Source organism: Salvelinus alpinus, chromosome 35 (assembly GCF_045679555.1).
Source record: "Salvelinus alpinus chromosome 35, SLU_Salpinus.1, whole genome shotgun sequence".
NCBI classification, from domain to species: domain Eukaryota; kingdom Metazoa; phylum Chordata; class Actinopteri; order Salmoniformes; family Salmonidae; genus Salvelinus; species Salvelinus alpinus.
The window spans coordinates 3,631,530-3,657,141 of record NC_092120.1 but is presented as its reverse complement, the minus strand read 5'-3'; the positions used below and the strand labels follow the sequence as shown (position 1 = coordinate 3,657,141).

The 25,612-nt window shown below is 40.6% G+C and overlaps 3 protein-coding genes across 8 annotated transcripts; 1 reads left to right on the top strand and 2 right to left on the bottom strand.

Annotated features, from left to right (window-relative positions):
• Positions 1 to 2,819: 2,819 nt before the first annotated feature.
• On the bottom strand, positions 2,820 to 13,170 carry LOC139564007 (syntaxin-12-like). Of its 4 annotated transcripts, none has more exons than XM_071383129.1 (10): positions 11,992 to 13,170; positions 9,776 to 9,930; positions 9,264 to 9,333; positions 7,364 to 7,457; positions 6,827 to 6,964; positions 6,619 to 6,665; positions 6,378 to 6,489; positions 5,893 to 5,965; positions 5,654 to 5,736; positions 2,820 to 3,485 (listed from the first exon to the last, which is right to left on the bottom strand). In XM_071383129.1, the coding sequence occupies exons 2-10, from the start codon at positions 9,873 to 9,875 to the stop codon at positions 3,393 to 3,395; spliced, it is 810 nt and encodes a 269-aa protein (XP_071239230.1). In that variant the 5' UTR covers positions 9,876 to 9,930; positions 11,992 to 13,170; the 3' UTR covers positions 2,820 to 3,392. The 4 variants fall into 4 exon arrangements, with proteins under 4 accessions (XP_071239230.1, XP_071239229.1, XP_071239232.1 ...); XM_071383128.1 differs by lacking the exon at positions 11,992 to 13,170 and adding an exon at positions 10,919 to 11,063; XM_071383131.1 differs by lacking the exon at positions 11,992 to 13,170 and adding an exon at positions 10,919 to 11,063 and having other exon boundaries at positions 6,619 to 6,662.
• A 305-nt stretch (positions 13,171 to 13,475) lies between these two features.
• Positions 13,476 to 16,301, bottom strand: LOC139564008 (tRNA selenocysteine 1-associated protein 1-like). 2 transcript variants are annotated; one of them, XM_071383132.1, is made up of 7 exons: positions 16,169 to 16,301; positions 15,649 to 15,746; positions 15,378 to 15,477; positions 15,099 to 15,151; positions 14,717 to 14,873; positions 14,587 to 14,620; positions 13,476 to 14,390 (listed from the first exon to the last, which is right to left on the bottom strand). In XM_071383132.1, exons 1-7 carry the CDS (start codon positions 16,190 to 16,192, stop codon positions 14,245 to 14,247), a joined length of 612 nt encoding a protein of 203 aa, XP_071239233.1. In that variant the 5' UTR covers positions 16,193 to 16,301; the 3' UTR covers positions 13,476 to 14,244. The 2 variants fall into 2 exon arrangements, with proteins under 2 accessions (XP_071239233.1, XP_071239234.1); XM_071383133.1 differs by having other exon boundaries at positions 16,174 to 16,280.
• An 82-nt stretch (positions 16,302 to 16,383) lies between these two features.
• On the top strand, positions 16,384 to 25,327 carry LOC139564006 (solute carrier family 25 member 32-like). Of its 2 annotated transcripts, none has more exons than XM_071383126.1 (7): positions 16,384 to 17,033; positions 17,287 to 17,437; positions 20,320 to 20,405; positions 21,057 to 21,211; positions 23,139 to 23,252; positions 23,485 to 23,630; positions 23,915 to 25,327. In XM_071383126.1, exons 1-7 carry the CDS (start codon positions 16,814 to 16,816, stop codon positions 24,036 to 24,038), a joined length of 996 nt encoding a protein of 331 aa, XP_071239227.1. In that variant the 5' UTR covers positions 16,384 to 16,813; the 3' UTR covers positions 24,039 to 25,327. The 2 variants fall into 2 exon arrangements, with proteins under 2 accessions (XP_071239227.1, XP_071239228.1); XM_071383127.1 differs by lacking the exon at positions 16,384 to 17,033 and adding an exon at positions 18,919 to 19,073 and having other exon boundaries at positions 17,288 to 17,437.
• Positions 25,328 to 25,612: the final 285 nt, after the last annotated feature.

The following is a 25,612-nucleotide window of genomic DNA, read 5'->3' as shown; positions in this document are numbered from 1 at the left end:
ACGTTTAAGCTGCCTATCATTCACTGTTTTTGAAACCAGGGGACTGCGTTCTTGCAACAGTTGCATAGTGTGGATCCAAGCCTATGGAATGAAAGTGGGGCTTTTATTACTCAATCTAATTCATGCTGATAAAGAAAATTAGTCCATAGGCCTAATGTACACATGCTCAAACTTGCACACTTTTGATAGACTTAAAGTGGCAATCTGTTGCTACATAAATTTTTTGATTTATCAATAATTTTTATATCATGGATGGTCAGTCTTTGCATCCATAGCTCTGTCTATTAATCCCCGAGCGGTTACATTTCTGCAGGCCCATCCCTCAGCTTTTTACCAAAACAGAGGCGGGGCAACCGTTTTGTTATTGTTTCATCTGTGGATTTGCCCTTTAAACAGCTGCATCTTATCAAGATATCAGTGTCACCAACAAAAAGGTAAACAATAGTCCTATAGCAAATGCAGCATATGGCATTCATTTTTCACAGGTAAATAGCACTTTTCAGTGGTGCTCAAAGCATGCTGTTCCATGAGCGCAGCATTTATTTTTCAACTCAAATCAATGAGCCCAATCGGTCCTCCATGACAGCAAAATCATAAACGACACAGTAGGGCTGGCTAATAAGTCCTTAGTTTTGGGGTCATGCTCAGGTAAAATAATTAGGCTAATCTATACTTCCATATTTCAATGTCCTATTCTTGAAGAGTAAGGGGTATAACATTTATTGGAATGACTAGAATTCTGATATACTTTGGTTTTTAAATGTAAAGCTATAATTTCATCATATGTAGTAGAAAGCGATGGGTTAGAAGAAGCCTACATAACCAACCCATAAATAGGGCTAGGCGTCCTGCCAGTGGGACACCTGTCGACAACTTCTGGTGAAATTGGAGGCCGCACAATTCAAATAAATAATCATGAAAATTATGGATATTAAACATCTAGGTACATACAACTGTCTTATATTGGTTAAAAGCTTCAATTATTGTTAATCTAACTGCATTGTCCGATTTACAATAGGCTTTACAGCGAAAGCATGCCATGCGATTGTTTGAGGACGGTGCCCCACATCAAAATATTTTTCAACCAGCGCAGGCTTCATAAAATCACAAATAGCGATTAAATATTCACTTACTTTTTAAAAATCTTCCTCTGATTTGCAATCCAAAGTGTCCCAGCTACAACATGCACGATTGTTTTGTTAGATAAAATCCTTCTTTATATCCCAAAAAGTCAATTTAGTTGGCGCCATCGATTTGAGTAATCCACTCGTTCAACAGGGGAGAAAGGAATCCAAAAAGCTACCGCTGACTTGTTAAAACAAGTCAAAATATGTTTCTATATAAACCTCAGGTACCCTAAAATGTAATTAAACTATAATATTTCATACGGAAAGAAGTATGTTCAATAGGAAAGTAAAATTAGCAGGTGCGTGTCCTCTTCGTCGCACGAGCACAGACTGATTTCCAACTCTGACTCCCAGTACTAAAACTCAAAATTCTTCCTCATTTGGTAAGAAACAAGCCTGAAACCTTGAACAAAGACTGTTGACATCTAGTGGAAGCCATAGGAATCACAATATGTGAGCTGGAATTGCATATGCCCCATAGCTTTCCATTGTTAGAGCATGGTCTCTCAAAATAAAAAAAATTCTGGTTGGTTTATCTTTGGATTTTCTCCTACCATATCAATTGTGTTATAGTGTAATACATTATCTTTAACATTTCTACAAACGTCAAAGTGTTTTCTATCCAATGGTACCAATTATATACATATCCTAGTAACAGGCAGTTTACTTTGGGCACGTCAGTCAGACAGGAAGTGGAGAAAAATAGACCCTAGCCTGAAGAAGTTTGAAATTAAATTTAACATCCATTTATGGCCAGCTATGTAAACTTTAACATTGATTTATCCTGAAATAGATGTAATTTTTGTCTTCTTCTAATGCGTCTTAAGGGGAAAGTAATCTAAAGTAACGGAATGTTATCAGATTACATTACTGAGTTTGGGTAATCCAAAAGTTGTGTTACTGATTACAATTTTGGACAGATAACTAGTAACGGATTACATTTAGAAAGTAACCTACCCAACCCTGACGGTAACTATACCTCTCATCTTTCCATTACAGGGAGTAACTCCAGGTCCACAGGTGAAGGGTTTGTGGCGTGCACCTGTAGGTGTAAAAATTATTTTAATAATGACAGTTGCCGAGTGGAGAATGTATCTTATAGACCTAGGAGAGTCTGGGGAACTATTGGTCGCCCTATCCCCTGAGTTAGCTGTCTTGCTGAGTGGTTTTTAATACATGTTTCCCCCACCCTGGCGACCATTGACTGTAAGGCTGGTGCCGCAGCTGGAATCAGCAGGGCACTAGGATTGGGACAAGACCTGGAAAGGCAACACCCGTAGGTAATAGACCTGGAGCAGGGGTAAACTAGCCTAGCTCACTAATCACAAGGGAGAGGTATGAGTCGAGCATGACAGTCTCCACAATAACCGTCATCACCGCTTCAAATCACCATGACAGTACCATGGGAAATGATCTCTAACCTTGTGCATATTTAGCAGGACAGTGTCTTATAAACATATGGTAAACATGTTTTATTAAGGTACCAATATGTTAACCAACCTACCACACATCATCAATACTACTGCAAAATTGCAAGACTACTACGCTCTTTAGTATATCTTGACTTGTTAAATAGCTAATTAAAGCATTGTAGACTACATGGTTCTTGTGTCACCTTATACGTTTACCTCATAATACCGGCATAACAGCGCCATCTTGTGGAACGTACATAGCCATGCGTGACACAGTCGGGACTCTTTGCACAGTTGATTTTATTAATGAAAGTGAGCATAATAATAATAATCATCATAATAATCATAGTAATAATACAAACATTTTGTTTGTTGTTTGTGTGCTATCAAAGGAATCCTTATCGCAACTACACCATGTCCTTGTCGTAATACTATAGACTATAAGACATCTGGAAGAGAATCAGACATTCACAACATGAAGAGAGAGGCAGAAAATAAACCATATCAAACCGTACCCATGGCATTTATATACATACAAACTTGTGCAACATTGCATTAGATCAGACATATTCTGACACAGTAATGTATGTAATGATGACAGAGATGATTTGCATTTCTGACATGGAAGTAAGTGCAGGGCTGTGTTAGAACAGTTAGTATATAATATATACAGATAGGGAAGAGAATTTATACAATCTATTCCTTACGCCTCTGTCTATATCTTGCTTGAAAGCACGCACACCCGTGCCCCCACACACACACATTCACTCACTCAGACTTTCCATTGGAAGCCATTCTAGGCTGTCAGTGCGATGTGCCATTAAAATCCTTCCCCGGTACTCTTCCTGTCCTCTCATTTGATGGCCTGCCAGATGATGATAGCCAGGACGGTGACCACCAGAGACACCACCATGGCCAGCATACACATCCTCTTACGGGACTTCCTCTACAGGGGGAGGGAGCACAAACAGGCCGTGATTTGTGACTGGAAATAATCATATGTTCTTAACTGACTCGCCTGGTTAAATGAAGGACGCTGATCATCGACAGAGTGTTCGGACTTATCTACAAATCAAACACGGCCCATGTTGTGATGGTGTTGATACCTGGTAGTAGGGCTGACACAATCGTCGTATAATTGTGTAACCGACAAGTATGGACAATAACCAAAACTAATGTTAGAATGGTCTTAATACGTTCATTTTAGGAGGGGGGATTCAACTTTATTTTCATGTAGAAATAGTTTACCCAATAGCAGTTTTTCATTACATGAAGAGGGTAAAGTTATTTTACAAGCAGAACGGCACGTTTGGGAGGAAAACCTTCCTTTCCAAAAGTTCCAAATGGTCAAAACCCTTAGTTTTTGAGACAAGGGTGTCATGATGTTGGCTTGATGGGGGAGGTTTATGACCCCCATAAATACCTTCCCCCCTGTTTCTCTCTCTCTACTCTATAGAGTTGACTCTTGAAAAAGCCCTTTGTTAACATAGAGATTCTGGGGACATCAAAAGGTGGGAAACGGAAACATATTTCGGTAATCCAACCAGTTCAAAATATGCGTTGGGACTTAATGAATATGATGTCAGTTCAGTTGGCGTCTGAGGCATGATTACTGATGACAGGATGACATAAACTGTATCTTGGAAAGTCAACACATTCTAGTTATCAGATTCACATGGAATTGTTGTGCAATGTAAATGTTTAAATATTAAACTATTTGTGAAAAGATTAAATGTAATTTTAGCTTCTTAAATGAGAGAACGGTTTATCATAGAGAAACTATGCTCAACTCAGTGGCCCCGCCCATGTGAACAGACACTGGTTGTAAACTATGAAACACGGCCCTCTCTCCCAATCCTATATAAGCCCCTTTACAAAAATGTAACTTCCTGTTCCAAGGACGTGCGGACTGGCAGTCCCCACGTTGAAAGGACAAAGACCACCTACAGAACTAAGCCAACATCAGCAAGAACCTAACGCAATTGGCATCGAATTTCAATGTGAAGTTGACGACCTACATGCCGGAAGGATGAATTTCGACTATACCAGCCAGAACATAGCATGAGCTTAAAGTATGACCACTTGGTGTGAACTTTGAACTCTTATTCATTAAAGAAGTGCTACCCCCTCCGCCCGCTAAACGTGGGCTAGGAGAGGACGGACAGAGTATCCATTCTACCACGCTCCAGTTCACCACTAGACAGTCTTCAGAGGACCAGAGATCCATGCTGGACAACCCGGCCTACGATCTACGACCAATCTACCAAAGCGCAGCTCAGAGTAAATATTTATTGCATTTTCCTTTTTCAAATGGGCGGTAATTTAGAATGCATAAGACACTGTATTTACGATAGCATAGCTTCTCCCTTTGTTACTCAGTCTTCCAGCTCTTTCACTCAAACCCAAATCCCCTCTCTGTGTGTAACCAGCTGTCATATCTGTTCCGTCCGCTAGGGACGTTTTCCTTCATGACATAATTTGTAATCAATGTATGATACATTCTGTGCATATGTAATTCTGTGTGATTATTTAGGTATTTAGTAAATAAATGATTAAACCAAATGTTGTATTGCTGATTCAACTTGTTAGCCAGGGTTCGTGAAGATAACCAAGAATTTACAACTTTCAGATTAGACTGAAATAAGGTGACGATTAAATATTGACTGCTACTGATGTAAACGATTACTAGGTCTTTAAGAGTTTATTCGGAAGATAATAGCTCTATAAACATTATTTCGTGGTGCCCCAACTTTCTAGTTAATTATCTTCCGGATTAGCTTAATCAGGTAATATTAATTACAGAGAAATTATTTTATAGAATAGCATGTCATATCACTTAATCCGGCATAGCCAAAGACACGACAGGGGTATCACCAAAGCCGTGTTGTATTCATTAGGTATAAAAACAACATTAGGTATATTCTCCGTTAGTCAGCACCTCTACACTAAATAATTTTCTCTGGGTGTGCGCCAGCTCATGCTTTTTATTAGATTAGTATTCATTAGGTATGATATAGCTAATTTTCAAAGATGCATTATAAGCTCAAACATTATTAAACAAAAATGACATTTATGACAATAATGGTGGTCATTCCATGATTGTCACAGCCCTACCTGGTAGTAGGCGGCCCTTTGGAGCTGTCCGGTCCCTCTGTCTACATGGACCTCTGCACTCTCCACGTTAGCCTCAATGCTGTCTGTGAAACAGAGAGGAGACTCAGTGAAGGGCAGGGTCACAGGAGCCAGGACTGATACAGTATCAGATGTAATTCTAAACCATCACAGACAGCAACCTTCAGAACCAGCATGATATCAAACCAGATAGGGAGAAAATCCATTTCATGTCTACTAACCGATCATCTCTCCCTGGTCGTGGATCATCACAGCCAGGTCCTTAAAGATCTGGTTTACATCCATGATGTCAGACTGGAGGGAGAGGAGGAGAAAATCACCATCAGGGTTAGTTAGGCTGATGTCCAAATCGAACCCTACCCCCTACCTGTCAGATTTACAGGAGTGGCTATACTCGGGAATAGGGGCTAAGGGCCAGGCTATAGGACAGGCTCTGTGTAATGGCTGGAATGGAATAAATGGAACGGTATCAAACATGTGGTTTCCATATGTTTGACGTGTTTGATACCGTTCCATTTATTCCATTCCAGCCATTACACAGAGCCCATCCTCCTATAGCTCCTCCCACCAGCCTCCACTGACTAGAGAGTTTGGGCAAAGGGTTGATTTGGAGTTGAACAATATGCCAAATGACTAAAATGTAAATGTAATATGGCTCTGTGATTCCTGTATGGAATGTGAGTGGAGCTGGTAGCTGGGTGAGTACCTCTAGCTGCCTGATGTTGGTCTCCCTCTCCTTGATGACCTCCAGGTCCTCCTCTGTGACCTCTGGCTCCTCCAGCTGCTGGGTCTGACTCTGACTCCAGTCATCATCATCTCTACACACACACACACCAAACACACACACGAACGGACACAGACACACACAAACACACACCTTTGTTACCACTTAAGATTTTTATTCTAACAGAATATTTGATAGGATTCTACCTCCACTGTGTACCTACTTTTCAAATGTCACAAGTTGTTCATCGACGTTCCCCTCATCTTCCTGCTGAAATAAAAACAAACCCATCATTGAAACACTCTCATTCACATTGCATTACACTAATCAGTCATCATACTGTAATATGACAATGCATTTCTAATAACACTATTGGTGAGTGACTATGACAGACGGCTAATTCTAGGCCAATGAGAAAGCAGGGTGTTTACTGTGAGGCGGGACCCGGACCGGGCCCTGGCCACTGATTCCCTCTCCTTCTCGGCCGCCCGTCGCTGGACTGCCTGGAAGTTGTTGAGCGCTGCAGAGAAGTCACTCATCAGTCGGTCCTTCTGGATCTTCTGCTGTCTCTGGAAGGATCAATCACACAATACAGTAAAAGTAGATTAGAGTAGAGTAGAGTACAGCAAAGTAGAGTATAGCAAAGTAGAGCAGAGTACAGCAGAATAGAGTAGAGAAGAGCAGAGCAGAATAGATTCAGTAGAATATACTGTATGGTGAGATGTCCTCGCCAGAGTTAGATATGATTTACACATTTGGGTTGTTAGATAAGATGATATACTGTATCAGGAAACAGAACACAAGAATATCGACATACAGTTAGTTGAAATGTTAGCGTTAGTAGGACTTTGATGTAGCCTGGTCCCAGATATGCTTACACAAACAGATCTCGGACCAGTCCATAGATGTGGAATTCTTCCTTAGAACTATAGAAATATACAGTATCTATGCATATAACTCCCACTCACCTGTTCAGAGGGAGGGAGAGGCATGGAGCCCAGATCTTTCAGGTGTCTGTTGGTCTCTTTGGCCAGCTGGTTGGTGTAGTGCTGTACCTGTTGGCTGTGAGTAGCAAACACACAAACATACAGTTGAAGTCGGAAGTTTACATACACCTTAGCCAAATACATTTGAACTCAGTTATTTTTTTTACAATTCCTGACATTTAATCAGAGTAAAAAGTCCCGTTCTTAGGATCACCACTTTATTTTAAGAATGTGAAATGTCAGAATAATAGTAGAGAGAATGATTTATTTCAGCTTTAATTTCTTTCATCACATTCCCAGTGGGTCAGAAGTTTACATACACTCAATTAGTATTTGGTAGCATTGCCTTTAAATTGTTTAACTTGGGTGAAACGTTTCGGGTAGCCTCCACAAGCTTCCCACAATAAGTTGGGTGAATTTTGGCCCATTCCACCTGACAGAGCTGGTGTAACAGAGTCGGGTTTGTAGGCCTCCTTGCTCGCAAACGCTTTTTCAGTTCTGCCCACAAAGTTTCTATAGGATTGAGGTCAGGGCTTTGTGATGGCCACTTCAATAGCTTGACTTTGTTGTCCTTAAGCCATTTTGCCACAACTTTGGAAGTATACTTGGGGTCATTGTCCATTTGGAAGACCCATCTGCGATCAAGCTTTAACTTCCTGACTAATGTTTTGAGATGGTGCTTCAATATATCCACATAATTTTCCTCCCTCATGATGCCATCTATTTTGTGAAGTGCACCAGTCCCTCCTTCAGCAAAGCACCCCCACAACATGATGCTGCCACCCCCGTGCTTCACAGCTGGGATGGTGTTCTTCGGCTTGCAAGCCTCCCCCTTTTTCCTCCAAACATAACAATGGTCATTATGGCCAAACAGTTCTATTTTTGTTTCATCAGACCAGAGGACATTTCTCCAAAAAGTAGGATCTTTGTCCCCACGTGCAGTTGCAAAACGTAGTCTGGCTTTTATATGGCGGTTTTGGAGCAGTGGCTTCTTCCTTGCTGAGCGGCCTTTCAGGTTATGTCGATATAGGACTCGTTTTCCTATGGATATAGATACTTCTCTACCTGTTTCCTCCAGCAACGTCACAAGGTCCTTTGCTGTTGTTCTGGGATTGATTTGCACTTTTCACACCAAAGTACATTCATCTCTAGAAGACAGAACGCGTCTCCTTCCTGAGCGGTATGACGGCTGCGTGGTCCCATGGTGATTATACTTGCGTACTATTGTTTGTACAGATGAACGTGGTACCTTCAAGCGTTTGGAAATTGCTCCCAAGGATGAACCAGACTTGTGGAGGTCTACAATTTTTTTTTCTGAGGTTTTGGCTGATTTCTTTTGATTTTCCCATGATGTCAAGCAAAGAGGCACTGAGTTTGAAGGTAGTCCTTGAAATACATCCACAGGTACACCTCCAATTGACTCAAATGATGTCAATTAGCTTATCAGAAGCTTCTAAAGCCATGACATAATTTTCTGGAATTTTCCAAGCTGTTTAAAGGCACAGTCAACTTAGTGTATGTAAACTTCTGACCCACTGGAATTGTGATACAGTGAATTATAAGTGAAATAATCTGTCTGTAAACAATTGTTGGAAAAATTACTTGTGTCATGCACAAAGTAGATGTCCTAACCGACTTGCCAAAACTATAGTTTGTTAACATGAGATTTGTGGAGTGGTTGAAAAACGAGTTTTAATGACTCCAACCTAAGTGTATGTAAACTTCCGACTTCAACTGTATATATTTCATTAGTGATGCTCTTGCTGTCCCCATCAGTGGTGGAAAAGACTAACTGTTGATGCAGTCAGTTAGTGTTAGTAGTTACTTAGTTACTGAGTAGTAGTCAGTAGTAGTAGTCAGCATTAGTGTCAGTAGTACTCACAGTCTGTCCTGCAGCTCTGGGGTCTCTTGTCTCGTCCCCATCTGGTACAGCATGTTTTTGATTTGCCCAGCTGTATAGCAAAACAAAAACTGTGAAGTGAGCTGAACTAAGAGAAGGGGGAACGGAGAAAGCAGGATAGAACAACTCTTCTCTCTCTTTATCCCTCTCTCTCTCTCTAAATAGAGCACTATATACTGTAGGCAGACTCAGGCTATTCTTGTCTCAGAAGGTCCTCTTTTTGACTTCAGTCATCTTCTCTGCCTAATATTAGTTAATTCCAGAGGAGATCAGAAGTAGGTGGAAGACACAAATAAACCCAAAACATCAAGCCTCCTAGACTTATTTGTGATAGTAAATTGTCCAAAGTGTGGGTGTCTGGTGTTAGGGTAGGTTATAGAATAGAATGTGCCTACTTTAATATACCATATAGGGAAATGTGCATTGCAACAAGGTGTCACTCGCAGCAGTAGAACACTGCGTTCTGTCACTGTCTTGTTCATTTCACCACTCACTGTTCTGTGTGATTTTCTGGATGTTGACACTGCATGTCTGGGTGAGGTTGCTGAAGTCTCGCGGCTGCGAGTGATAGCTGTCTGTTCTCCCGTATGACATCCTTGCTCCTGGCGTCTGTCACACTCCGTAGTGGGAACTGAATTGTTGGACACACCTGTCATACAGTCACATATAGCAGCCTTCAAATATTCAAACAAGCACCATTATCAGATTGCATATAATATCATCACTTGAAGCTACATAAGACTAAGTAAGGATTGAAAGACAGAAATAGTTGTGGTTTATCCTCCATCCGACCACATGGGTGGGCTATAATATATCGACAACTTACAGTGCACATTGCCGCATAGGCTAGGCCACATTTCGTCATGAACGCAGGTTGTTTACAATCGGAGCGAAGGTTCGGCAGGCACCCGGGCCGACTGTAGGCTGGCTATCCATGTGCACATAACAAAAATACCCGTCTACTTGGCGCGCTACTTCATTATAATGGCCCAGATAACAGTAGTTTACTGTTGCAAAAAAATATCCCAGAAATTGTATTTAGCGGGTCAACCATGACCAAGATATGAGGTCACGTTATCATGTTAACTGATTATTAATTAGACAATTCTGTGGGCTGCTCATTTCATGATTGTAGGCTATAGTATAGCCCAATTGAACATGAATGACTATTTAAGAATATCCTCGGTCTAACACTATTATTCAACCATAACATCTGAAATCTCGGCAAAAAATATAAAGTGACAGCGACAAGCCTGCATAACATTCAACAATTTTTATAGAGAGCCCTAAGTCAGTCTGACATGCTCATATAGGCTATTGGGTTCAATGGGTTGTAAAGCCTATAGGCTACTAGCATAATTAAAATCGAAAGGCAGAAGACAAGCAATTCAACTTAATTAAGAAAACAGCTACACTTTGCATCGGGTTAGAAACAATTGTAACCAGTTCCATATTATGTGTTGAACGCGGTAGATACAACGTAGCCTATCCAGCTGAATCACTGACAGTTAGGGGCACTGGCAGTCGCAACGTAACCTACTTTCTGGGTGATTTTACCAGTGTAGACAATCAATATAAATATGTTTTCTACTTACATCTGTAAAATGGTTGATACAATATTATGATAAAACTCTTACTTTTCAATGGGATTGCAGTATAATGCGTCGTTTCCAGTTTATGTCTCTGTGTTATGAGATTTCTTTAAGACCGAGCCCATAATGCGACGTCACAGTATTTCAGCGTGCGCATGTCATTGTGTCAAACTCGCTACTCTGCTCTTATTCTGAGGCAGCAGACAAAAACTCATAAACTGAAACATACTAGATCTGTACTACATAAGTAAAATAGCCACTTCGAGTTAAGTGTATCCCTATAGAAAAGTAACTCATTTTATGAATTCTGATTTGTTTATGTTAGGTTATAGGCTACTTTCTCTGTTGATGAGAGATTCGTATCTCTGATATGAGGGTTGGGATATGATTGGAGTGCAGCTCAATCTGCAGGTTCATTATTATCAAGCCACTATGAGCAACATCCGTCATTCAGTCCTAAAATCTAGGTCAACATAACTAACGATAGAATAACTAAGCCTTTTGGTTTAATAGAGACCAGCAGTAGTAGGCTGCCCTGTGCCTGTCCCTTGACTTTCACACTGCTTCTTATAATGGATCCCAAAGGCTGCTGCACTGAGCAGCACTCACATGACCAGCCGGTGTCAGGTCCATTAGTAGGGCATGAACAGATTGAGTGGGTAGGATGTTGCAACATGGTCTCAGAGCATTTCGTATTATTCTGTACGTAAATCCGTGACATTCCATTTAATCAAAATGCAAGCCGAGATCTACCGCTGACTTTTTAAATCATGACTTAAAAAACGTAAGCCTATGCAACATTAACCAATTAAAAACAGTACTGTAGCAATGAGGTTTGTGCAGTAGGCTATAGGCCCAATACATTATCACTGCGTATGGGCTAGAGAAAGAGGACAGTCTTCCAGCTGATGGCGAAACTCAAATTCATGTTGTTACTCCTATGTCCAGAGAAAGTGAAATATTTCTTGATATTAAAATAGACAAGTTGATCGGAACACTTCGCTATACTCATTCATTGCAGCTGCAGTACTGTTTGTAGGGAGAACGCACATTTAATGGCTTATAGCGGTTTTGAACAGTGTTGACAGTGCTGAATAACAACTTAAACATGAACTTACACATAAAAACAGCACCTCTTTGCTGTATTCGTTGTCTCTCTCTAGTCATGGTTTTAAAAGTTTTTCATTCTCAGTATCAATTTTGCTGTGCGTTTGATGCTTCTTTATTCCAGTCTATGGCTCGAGGAACTGTGCAGACACAGTAATCTGAGCCATCTCATTGGCCAGCTGTAGGCCTATAGATGCACTTGAGTTGTTCTCTGGGTCTGCCGGGTAGGCGGAGTTCTACCTTCAGACACATGAAATGGTTAAACATGGGAACACTTTGCCTTCCCGGTGCTAGGGCAACAGAGCAAAACAAAAACTAGGAACGCAATGCTTTATCGTTGGTTTTTTTACAGAAATGTTTGGTGATCGACTAGGAATGCCTTGGAGATCGACTGTTTGGTGACCACTGATTTAGTATATGTTACGTTTCATATGGTATGTATTAATTTGTTGATGTCCATCATCAGGTTCGTAAGTTACCAATTGAAAAACGTACAATATGTTGCAAATTTGCAAAACGTATGATATGTTACAAATTCCAATTTGTTGTGGCTAACGCTAATGTTAACTAGCTCTGGGGGTTAAGGTTTGGAGAAGGGTTAGCTAAAAGGATTAAGGTTAGGGGAAGGGTTAAGTAAAGGGGTTAGGGTTGGGGGAAGTGTTAGCTAACATGCTAAGTAGTTGCTAAAATGCAAAAAATGTCCATATTGATATTCGACCTCGCAACCTTCGGGCTGCTAGACGTTCACATGATCCACCCATCCCGACCGACTGACCAACCTACTTTTGTTTTTGCCATAAGAAACCTATGTAAACATACCAAACGAAACATAACATACTCATTTTAGTGTTCTGGATATACGTATACTATATTACATTGAGTCTATGAGAACAGTCTGCAACGATACTCTCTCTCTGGTGCTGGGTGTGTGGAATGATTGAGGTAGCCAGATGCAAACTGAATGGCTGTTTTACTATTGTTTCAGGATTCTGATTCCAGCCTATAATTGAGGATTTTAGGAAGGACTACTTTCCCCTCAATTAATTACTGGGCATCTGGTGAATTTAAACTAGTAAAATATGGATTTTCAAGTGCATGGAGCAAAAACATATATCATAGTTTTTGTGCTTCTCTACTCTGTTATTACAAGAGCAGGTTTGTAGTTAATCTTTTCAAATAGAGTAACAGATTATTTTAGGGCCACATTTTAATACATGTCGGTCTTAGAGCATCAATGTCACAAGTATTTATCGTCAAAAGCAAGAAATATGAACACTGGTGATTTGAGCTGGTAGATACTGATATTCTTTGCTGCAGTCAGCATGTGGTCTCGGAGCTAATTAACACTGAACAAGCTGATCTGATACTGTACTTCTACTACAGTAGTATGAGGTGATCTGTAGACTAGCCATAAAGAATACCATCATATCCTGCTATACAGGACATCACATTTGACATTGATGAAACAGTTACACTTTATAATAACTCTGAAGAATAAGGATTCATAACCTATTTATTAAAGTATTTCATTATATATATATTTTTTTAAAGCATTTATATTAATTTATTAAGCATTTATAATGTATTATTCATGTAAGTTATTATAAAGTGAATACACGCGCCTCCACATTGTCTTCTGTTGACGAATATTTACATAAAGCAGAATCAACAATTCTGTCTGTACCACAGCTTTCAAATTATAACATGGAGGAGAAAGGTTTAAAACACCTACTACACAGTCTTCCACTCCACAATAAGAAGCAAGTGACCCTAGATAGATAATCAATAGGTTGAATAGGGTGTCGAATAGGGATTATATTTCAATCTTATTCTATTTTCCAGTGTGGACAATAAATATGAAAAGGGTAGCTATGTGAGGGAGGGAAAAGACAGGCTCAAACTAGCACCGCGGTCCTTGAAGATATGATTACAAAGACATCAAGCACCGAAACAAACCTGTTCATTGGGCAAATGGAACCAAACCAGTGCCCAATAACCCCAAAGAAATTAGTGGGGGTGAGCAATAAAAATTCAAACATGAGGGGGGCATCCTTTCAGTCACTGGAGCTGGGTTCACACGAATCATACACTGTGGTCTGTTCGCTTAGCCCATTGCAAGTGTACGAGACACTGAAGACCAGCTACTCTTGGCAGGCAGGACGAGATGCCTTTGAACCTTCACACTGGGCTGTTCCAAACAATCCACATCAAGAGGTTGAGAGAGTCCGACTGTTGCTGTCTGTCGACCAGGGGGTCTGCTAGCTCTACTGTGCCTTGGATGGTGCAGCAGCAGTAGGACCAGGAGGCTCCAGGGCAGGCCAGTGGCAGTCTATGAGGGCATCATACAGCTCCTCACTCTCCTCCATGTACTGCCTGTTGGCTGCCACCACATCCAGTACCACCATTGGGTCTGCAGGAGGCACACACACAAGGCACACAGTAAGATCACACAGACAAAGGGGCACAGCACGAGAGCCATGAAGATCAGACAGACTGGACAGTTTGTAGGCTATACTCCTGGCCTGGGTTCAATACATTATGTCAAATTCTTAAGCCGCTTTTTTGTACAATGAAGATTGAGAAATGAAAGAAAACAGAGCACTCACACTCCAGCCCATCATCTTCAGTCTCCCCATAACCCTAAAACAAAGAGACAGGTCTTTACTCACAACATGGTACCGCTTATGTATATGTAAAGAGCGATAGAGTAGAGGGTGGGTGGGTGGGAGAACACACCTGGTTGCTATAGTCATAGTGGTTGTAGTTGTAACCTCCGTAGCTGCCTGTGTTCTGGTCATACCCCCAGTTGGAGTAGTAGTCAGGGTACTGTTGGTAGTACTGGCTGTTGTTGTACGAGTATGGCTGATTGTACCTGTTGTCTGAGTAACCACCTCTGTTTTACAGGAAAGAAAACCTTTATGAATAAACATCATATTTATTAAAAATCAATATGCTATTAATAATGAGTAATGAATGAAAAGCGTGGATTATTTGGGAACATACCAAACGAATGGAGTAAAAGTGTCTTCCTTCATCTACACACAACTACCTTCACTACTGTATGAAAGGAGGCTGTTAGTCCCTGGACAAAGTAAGTTCAGTGGCATGCAGTACATACCTGCTCTCTCCTTGTCTTCCATACGTGGCACGGTTTAGTTTGAACCTCTTCGGCTGTAGAAAAGAGAGTGTTTTGTTCAGAATGGATTATTCCAGACGTTATTTATCTCTAATAAAGTTAATGGGTATATCAAGAGTTCACCATATGCCCTATACATATCCAATCCTCTCAGAGTGCCTGAGATAGGTGAAGGAGGTATGGGTCGATTCGAGATTGGAAATCAATGTGGAATCATTAAGTGGTGTGTGTGTGTGGTGTGTGTGTGTGGTGGCCCTGTACCGGTGTGGTTCCAGGGAGAGGCTTCCCATTGACTTTCCTGAGACACCTCTCAGCAGTGGCCTCGTCCGCCAGCTCAACAAAGCAATAGCCTGCCGCACCCCTACACAAAGTGGAGAAGGACCAAAACATGTACGTGTCGTGTTTGTGCGATTTCTTCTGTTGTTGAATAGTGATAGTAATATACAGTGGCTACTAGACATTCCCAAAGACAAAAAAAAGTATATCAGTCATAACCTTTCTATTGCAGTAGCCTAATGTTCTCCCGTCTTACCAGTTCATTTTGTTCCGGATGATTCTCACCCCCACCACAAGCTCTCCCATGGTGGCGAATGCACGAGAGATGAACTTCTCATCCATGTAAGGCTCTAGCTACAGGGGATGAGAGAAAAACACTAAGTTGAACAGAAAACCTCTACTCTAGCTAGCTACCTACACTCTGTAACTTACACTCTGTAACTTAATGTAGCTAGCTAGCTACATTCAACTTAACATATTCTCAAACATTCAGGGTCACTGACTTGGTGTGGTCTTTATCACCTGGAAATGACAGGCTTCATGAGACTAGAGGCTCTTTAGGGCTTGTCAGTGAGCAAGAACTAGTTAACGTTGGCCAAATAATGAAAATGCCTGAGGGTGCATCTATTAGCTAACGAGCTAGTTTCTCGCATGGTGGTCGCACTGAGGGTTGGTAACACTAGCTATCCTAAAGTGGGAGTCACACAAGAGCTAGGATATGCTAATGCTAGTTTTCTATGCATGCAACGTTATTATAATAACATATCAGGACTTACATTACCCATCCATAAGCAACTCATTTTGTTTACAATTTCAGATCACCAACGTAAGTGCAGCTTCATAACACACGCTGCGACTGTTGCAAATCTACAGACTGCCATCTAGAGGATTTGTGGTTGGGGGTGTGCTGTTCATTGTTGCATTATGGGATAGTAAAGTCCTCCACATTGCGTCACATTTCCTAAAACATATTGGTGCGTTCAAGACAACTGGGAACTCGGAAAGAGCGGCAGTCATATTCAAGTTGGAAAGTCGGAGTTCAAGCAAGGGGCCCGAGTTCCCGGCTTGGAATTCTGAGTTGGATAACCGTTCAAAAGATTTTTCTCAAGCGGAGCTCGTTCCCAGTTGTCTTGAACTTACTGAAGTCGGAAACCTCCAGTTGGTTTGAACGCGGCATAACTGCTGCGAACGAGTCATTGGAAAGGTCGTGCCAGACAGAAATGTAGCTTGTCCACATGACAAAAACGTGGGTCACTAAAACGTTTTAAAATATGATGTGATTACTTCAAGTATGTGCCTTTTGGATTCCGGGATTAGATTTTACTGTAGCATGATACCGTACGCGTTCTGTTGAATAACATCTGAATAATCAAGTAGCTGACGTTAACTTCTAGCTAAATTCACAGAATAACTAGCTAAACATGAGTCCTGTTGCTTCAAATCAAGAGACAGCTGCAACAGGACTTCCTGCTCCTGGTTCTTCGGGATCCCCTGGAAGTAGCACACCTTTCTCCATAACTGAATATATCCAGCAAGTCTACAGCCATGTCAAAATAGAGAATTTGGTTGCAGGACTCAGTGGAGGAGTCGTGTCAACACTGGTGCTTCACCCTCTTGACCTTGTCAAAATCAGGTTTGCAGGTAACGTATGTCAATGTGTGGTTCTAAAACTCTTAGCTACAAGTTGTTTATTTGTCCGGACTAAAAAGGATTTGCAGCAGCTAGCTAACTTCTACATTTGACAGGTGTAAGATTGGGAACCTGCAAATGATGCAATCAGCACATGGTAATAACATAGTAGTAGCTAGCTACCTGGCTATAACTTGCATGGACAGTTGATGTTCTGTTGACTCTGACAGTGTATATTTTCCCCTGCCTTGTACTTTCTCTGCAGTGAGTGATGGACTGGACTTGAGACCAAAATATAATGGCATTATCCATTGTTTGAGAAATGTGTGGCAGCAGGAGGGGGTTCGTGGACTCTACCAAGGAGTCACCCCAAACATCTGGGGTGCTGGGGCATCATGGGGACTCTACTTTTTCTTGTAGGTATAACCAGAAGAAGTAAAACTGGTCTACTTTCTCTGGGATAATAACTTTACAATATTACGCTAGATGACATGACAGCATGCATGCATCAGCTGACATTTATTTTTTATTTTAGTAGTCAATCCCAGGTTGTTGTTTTTTTACTTCAAGGCGACAATATTGTAGAATAATAGTGAAGACATCAAAACTATGAAATAACACCCATGAAATCATGCAGTAACCAAAAAAGTGTTAAACAAATCAAAATATATTTTATATTTGAGATGCTTCAAAGTAGCCACCCTTTGCCTTGATGACAGCTTTGCACACTCTTGTCATTCTCTCAACCACCTTCATGAGGTAGTCACCTGGAATGCATTTCAATTAACAAGTGTGCCATGTTAAAAGTTAAGTTGTGAAATTTCTTTCCTTAATGTGTTTGAGCCAATCAGTTGTGTTGTGACAAGGTAGGGGTGGTATACAGAAGATAGCCCTATTTGGTAAAAGACCAAGTCCATATTATGCATATTATGGCAAGAACAGCTCAAATAAACAAAGAGAAATGACAGTCCATCATTACTTTAAGACATGAAGGTCAGTGAATCCTGATAATGTCAAGAACTTTGAAAGTTTTTTCAAGTGCAGTCGCAAAAACCATCAAGTGCTATGATGAAACCCAGAATTACCTCTGCTGCAGAGGATAAGTTAATTAGCGTTAACTGCACCTCAGATTGCAACCCAAATAAGTGCTTCACAGAGTTCAAGTAACAGACACATCTCAACATCAACTGTTCAGAGGAGACTGTGTGAATCAGACCTTCATGGTCAAATTGCTGCAAAGAAACCACTACTAAACCACTACTAAAGTGGAACCACTACTTCAAGGTCTCAAAGCGAGTGACGTCACCGATTGAAACGCTATTAGCGCGCACCACCGCTAACTAGCTAGCCATTTCACATCGGTTACACTGGTTGAGAGAATGCCAAAAGTGTGCAAAGCACACGGCAAAGGTGGCTAATTTGAAGAATCACAAAGATAAAATATATTTTGATTTGTTCAACACTTTTTTTGGGTTACTACAGTACATGATTCCATATGTGTTATTTCAACATATATGTTATTTCATTCCATATGTGTTATTTCACTAAAGGACACCAATAAGAAGAAGAGACTTGCTTGGGCCAAGAAACACAAGCAATGGACATTAGACCGGTGGAAATCTGTCCTTTGGTCTGATGAGTCCAAATTTTAGATTTTTGGTTCCAACCGCCGTGTCTTTGTGAGACGCAGAGTAGGTGAACGGATGATCTCCGCATGTGGTTCCCACCGTGATTCATGGAGGAGAGGTGTTATGGTGTGGGGGTGCTTTGCTGGTGACACTGTGATTTATTTAGAATTCAAGGCACAATTAACCAGCATGGCTTCCACAGCATTCTGCAGCGATATGCCATCCCATCTGGTTTGCGCTTAGTGGGACAATTATTTGTTTTTCAACAGGACAAGGACCCCAAACACACCTCCAGGCTGTTTAAGGGCTATTTGACCGAGAAGGAGAGTGATGGAGTGCTGCATCAGATGACCTGGCCTTCACAATCACCCGACCTCAACCCAATTGAGATTGTTTGGGATGAGTTGGACCGCAGAGTTAACAGGTAACAAGTGCTCAGCATATGTTTGAACTCCTTCAAGACTGTTGGAAAAGCATTCCTCATGAAGCTGGTGTAACAGTATAACTTTACATCCGTCCCCTCGGCGCGAACCAGGGACCCTCTGCACACATCAACAACAGTCACCCACGAAGCATCGTTACCCATCGCTCCACAAAAGCCGCGGCCCTTGCAGAGCAAGGGGAACCACTACTTCAAGGTCTCAAAGCGAGTGACGTCACCGATTGGAAACGCTATTAGCGCGCACCACCGCTAACTAGCTAGCCATTTTACATCGGTTACACTGGTTGAGAGAATGCCAAAAGTGTGCAAAGCACACGGCAAAGGTGGCTAATTTGAAGAATCTCAAAGATAAAATATATTTTGATTTGTTCAACACTTTTTTTTGGTTACTACAGTACATGATTCCATATGTGTTATTTCATAGTTTTGATGTATTCACTATTATTCTACAATTTATAAAATAGTAAAAATAAAGAAAAACCCTAAAATTAGTAGGTGTGTCCAAACCTTTGACTGGTACTGTATATATTTTTAATAATATCATATTTGAGTACTAACAGTCAAATAATAGCTAGACAGTCAGGGAGAATCTATTATTATTTATTTTTTATATCGCATTCAGGGCACATGTCTTGATTCTGTTATAAGTGAGTAGGTGTGTCCAAAATTTTGACTTGTATTGTGTATATATAGCATGCTTTCTATCTGGTTTTGGTTCTTTAAGTTGACACTGAAACAGTTTTTCTGTCCTGAAAATGACCACGGCCTGCCTAAGAATTTCCTTTACAGAAAAAAACCTGTAATTAGCTCCAATGACTGTAATTCCATATTAAAGTGGTAGTTTGAGACTTCCCCAGAGTCGGTTGAACAGGAACAGCTAGCATGCTAACGGTTCGTGTAGACTTCAAGTCATTACGCTAATTCTAGTTGGCATTGGCTTGTGAAACTACCTCTAACTTCCTTCATACTGGACACAGAGACATAAAATTTGTATACACAATGGTATTCTGTTGCAGTTAGCGATATTCATAATATAATTATTTTTCACATGATGGCGGATATCCTGTAGCCCAGTTTGAAACCCTCTGATCTATCCAATCAAATATGAACTCATAACTTAACATGACTGTTGACAATAGCACTTTTAAATAGCAATGGTAGCTTCGGGATTTGTCTATTGAAGTGTCCAATTAATTTTCTGTTCTGTCTGTTTTAACTTACCCCACAGTTACAATGCCATCAAGGCGTACACTAAGGAAGGCCGTCATTCTGAACTGAGTGCCACAGAACACCTGCTGTCAGCCACCCAAGCAGGTTAGTACTGCCTCTGTCTAGACCTCAGGGACACACACACTGATGGTGGCGTGAGGTCAATACAATGTCTATAACCACAACTTCGAAGGTCAACACTGTTTGATCTATCCCCATAGGACCAGTGTGGGTGGGTCCATGCTTTCATTCCAATCAAACAGTTACCGTTACACACCTAAATAAACATATCATAGTCTGCTCCACTAGTCCAGACTTTGATTAGTTGAATCAGGCGTGTGACTGACTGGTTGGAACAAAATATTTGACTCTGACTAAGAAAAAAGTACATATGTATACAGTTACTGGTCAATTTGCTGACATTTTATCATTTTTCTGGCTATATACAGTCATGTGATTTACCCTAATCATGTTAGAGAGTTCAGTGGAATAAACTAATCCAACTGCACTCACTGACAGACAATGGTAAAGGGAAGAAAGACACTGACTGCCCTGTATCATGTTCTACCAACCTCAAGTGATTTTAATTCAACATAATGAGATAGGGATGTCTTCACCAGCTCCATGCTTCACAGGCTCCATGTAGTGTAGCGTAGAGCTTGTAGTTTGGTTTAATTCATGTTGTGTGTGGGTGGGTGGGTGTGTGGGTGGGTGTGTGTTAGCTCAGAAACTCACTTCTGTTTCCTCCGTCTCCAGGTGTATTGACTCTCACCCTAACCAACCCTATCTGGGTGACTAAGACTCGCCTGGTGCTGCAGTATAACGCTGATCCCACCAGGAAACAGTATAAAGGGATGATAGATGCACTGGTGAAGATCTACCGGCATGAGGGGATACCTGGACTGTACAGGGTGAGGCTCAGTATAACCCAGGTTTTGTCATCTGTATGTATGATGGCTGTATCCTGAATAGAGGCTATTAGGACTCTTGTCTGCTTAGAAGTCAAGTCCAGGTCCAGTGAATGTGCAGGACATGTGAATGGTGTCATATGTAAACATGTTTTCTCCTTATGATCCCTCACAGCCTAAAATTAGGCATTGTACCATAAAACTTCAATTAAACGCTGAGTCTCAAATAGCTGTCCTTTTTAATAGCCGGGCATCGGCAAACATTTCAGCAAGTAAACGCCTGTTTCAAATAAACAGTTTCAAATAAACGCCTGTTTCAAATAAACACACAAATGAATTGTTTACGAGGTTACCATGGACAAAGCTCTGATATTCCCACAATCAACATTTTTTTTTTTTATTCTGTCATTGTTGCTAGCCATGGCGCCACCAAAAAGAAAACACGAGATGAAATGGAGCTCTCCATGGAGCTGATGGGTGAAATTGGGGTATGATTTGGCAGCCTTGTCTTTGCAAGTCTGATCTACAATGGATTTGTTATTATAATGTTTATACTGGTCACAATAAACAGTGTGGTAGTCTTTTCAACTTTTCATTGTGCAAAAGTTGTGTGCGTTAACGAAATAGCCGCCTGGCTCTAATAGAAGCCTGTCTCTAATAAGCACAGATTGTGTTCAGTGATTGAAGAAAATAAACGCCCCTGCTATTAAAGATGCACTATGCAGAAATTGCTCCACCATTTCCTGGTTGCTCAAATTCGAATAGTTAGCCTCATTTCATTTTACAAGCAAGTATAGTGTAGTGTAGAGAATCATTCTACCATCTAACCCGCTGTGAAATAGCTTTTCCATACCCAAACATTGTTTTTTCAGATGTTTGAGCTGGTGTTCAAAACCGAAAGTAAAAGAGGCAAAAACAAAACTTAAGAACCAGAATCATAGAAATAGCCACATAGAACAGATCTGCCACTTCTTAGACTTTCTTTCAATGAGTGACATACCTATAATTCACATTTCTAAGTTTTACGTATGTACTGTAGTTGCATAAGATTTAATGCATGTTTTATAGACTACCACTATGGGGCAGTACCTCCATTTTTCATTTGAGCAATTTAGCACACTCTTATCCAGAGGGATATACATTTAGTGCATTCATCTTAATTAAGATAGCTAGGTGAGACAACCACATTTCACAGTCATTGGTGGAAAAAGTACCAAATTGTCATACTTCAGTAAAAGTAAAGATACATTAATAGGAAACGACTCAAGTAAAAGTGAAAGTCACCCATTAAAATACTACTTGAGTAAAATTCTAAGTATCTGGTTTTAAATATACTTAAGTATCAAAGTAAATGTAATTGCTAAAATATACTTAAGTATCAAAAGTAAAATTCCTTATATTAAGCAAACCAGGCGGCACCAAACCAGTACAGATACCTAAAAAAACTACTTAAGTTGTACTTTAAAGTATTTTTACTTAACTACTTTACACAGCTGTTCACAGTCATAGTAATAAGTACATTTTTTCCTCAATAAAGTAGTTATCAGCAAAGTCAGTGTTAGTAGGAGTAGATCATGCACATGGCAGGGCTGATCAATGACAGTCCTCTAGGGCTAAAACACTTCTGGTTGTCATCTTCTCCTAATAAGGGACTAATTCAGACCTGGGAGACCAGTTGAGTGCAATTAACTACCAGGTAGAAACAAAAACAGAAGTGTTTCGGACCTCCAGGACCGGAATTGAACAGCCTGGGTAGTCGATAGGATAAATTGTCTTTCAAGATATTAGTGTTTTTATATCAGCTATAAGTATTTTTCAATATTATAAATACCATGATCATATCAATTGGATTTGGAAGATAGTATATAACATTTCATTTAAAAGTTTATTTGTCAGGTACAGATAATGACCCCAGTGTTTAATCCTCCAGGGGTATGTTCCTGGTTTATTTGGCACATCACACGGGGCATTGCAGTTCATGGCCTATGAGGAGCTGAAGAGAGACTACAACAAATACAAGAAAATGCCTTCAGAAGCTAAACTGGTGAGTGCAGACTGCAGAGTGAGGAAACATTAAGACTTCTATAACCACACCTACTTTTAATGACTCAACTATATGCGGAATAAACCTTTAAAGTACTTATAAAGAAAACCCACATACATCTAAGTGTTGCAGGATTTCTGGAAGAATTACTGTAATGCTTATTAAAGAAGTGACTCTCAGGCATCATTCCTCCAACCTCTCTCTCTCTCCCACTCTCTCTCCGTCTAACCAGAATGCATTGGAATACATCACAATGGCAGCTCTATCCAAAATATTTGCTGTGGCTACCACATACCCTTACCAGGTGGTGCGGGCTCGCCTGCAGGACCAGCATAATAAGTACAATGGAGTCCTGGATGTGGTCAGGAGGACATGGAGGTAGGCCAAGACCACACTATTGGATTACTGTACATACAGGGAAAACAGCTAGTTTTAGGTTAACTAGCCAAAACTTGGTATAATTGACTATTAAGTGGGCATATAACCATGTTCATGGGATTTGGTAACATAACAGTGTGAAGCAACTAAGATCTGCAGCTTCAAACTCTTAACTCGACAGAGAGCCACAAGAAAGCTTGCTAACGCCCATACCAATACTGCCATTTCAGTCAGTTTTTTTCTCCCCCATAGTGACTACTGTGTTTCTTTTGGCCCCTCCACAGGAATGAGGGAGCTGTAGGTTTCTATAAAGGCATGGTGCCCAACCTGATCCGTGTCACCCCAGCATGCTGTATCACCTTTGTGGTCTATGAGAACATGTCTCGCTTCCTGATGGGCCAGAAGTGAGGAGGACTAAGGAGACAGCCATGGAAGGACCACAAATAGGAAGGGACTCAAGACAGTGTATGTGGTGCTAGATAAGATAAGCCATGAACTGAAGTCTCCAGAACTGTCACAGCAGGTAACTGGACAACTGGAGCGGACATATCACCTGGATACACTTCTGGCAGCCGAGTCAAAACAACCATAAAGTAACTCCTAAAGCATGTGGTGGAATTAGATCTTATTACCACTATGAAAAACCAGGACTCGCGTCTATCGTATGCAATTGAGGCTTGGCATTCTCAGAGACATGATGTTGACAATGCTGGTAATTAAAGACTGGTCTCTCTGTCTCTTGGATGCATCACAGAAGAACAGACCTCACTGGAGGTACTGTACAGGATGTGGGTGTGAAACATCAAAGAAAAAATCAACCATTCTTTCAATGCTGCTGGCTGTGGTGTGTGTGTGTTAAAGAGCATACCTGCTATTTTCAGGGTACTAATGTACCCCCAATTTGTTTTAATTTAACTTATTGGCATCATACTGTAGTGCATGTAAACCTTCATGTTGATTATGTCATAGGAAATGATCACAGAAGACTGATTGCACTGTTCAACATCTTTGAAATATTGTTAATTTCAGAAGTCTTCATCTGAAATATCAGTGTTGAATTGGCATTAGTCCATTTCTTTCAGGTAAAATATTCTATTCAAGTTTCAACCTTTGTTGCTTTTGTATTTGTTAGCTTTTTTTTGTTTCAGATTACATTTTACAGCTGTTCTGTGTTCACGTGTCATTTAGAAAAAGGGATCAGCACATGCATTTCTTTATGATTTCACCTGGTGTTATGATTTTTATGAATAATGACTAAATGATGTATACATTTAACGTAGAACTATAACTAACAGAATTCTACCCTGTCACTGTATGATTGTATGACATTTATTAGAATCATAAATCTATAAATCTGATTTGTGTAGTTTTAGTCAGAATTAGAACAAGGACTTTTTGTTCCTTTTTAGTATGTAAGCAGGGTGCAAGTGTGAAACAAATGATAAGAGGAGCTATCGACAGACAAGCTGTACTACTGTGTTCCTTACAGGACATTCTGTCCCCACCCAGGGAGGGGAGAGACCTTGGGCTTGTAGTAGATTGTATAACAGGTGGCAGACAATGTATGAGAAGGAGAAGACTTGTGAACTATATTGTCATTGTCTTAGAGGGACAGTTATGACGAAATGAGAGGTATATAAACCAATGTACATGTAAGGATGGGCAGAGCTCTCGTAAATAAACATGCTGACTATGTAGACTGGCCTCTGTCTGTTTCATTTTAATAAGAACCTTACAAATTCTTAGTAACAGACAGAGTATGTTAATTGAAGTTCAGTTTATGAACATTGAGAACAAAATTCTCGTAACACTTGCCCATGATGTATTTATCAGAGTTATTGACGTCACAATAAGCCAGATTTGAGTCATTTACATTGTGGTGCTGAAACTTGAAGCAGAAGCCGCGGCACAATTGGAAATGGATAGCTCATGGTGCTGAAAGTAGGCAAATTCCAGTAGGCACAGTCTTCATTTTAGACTTT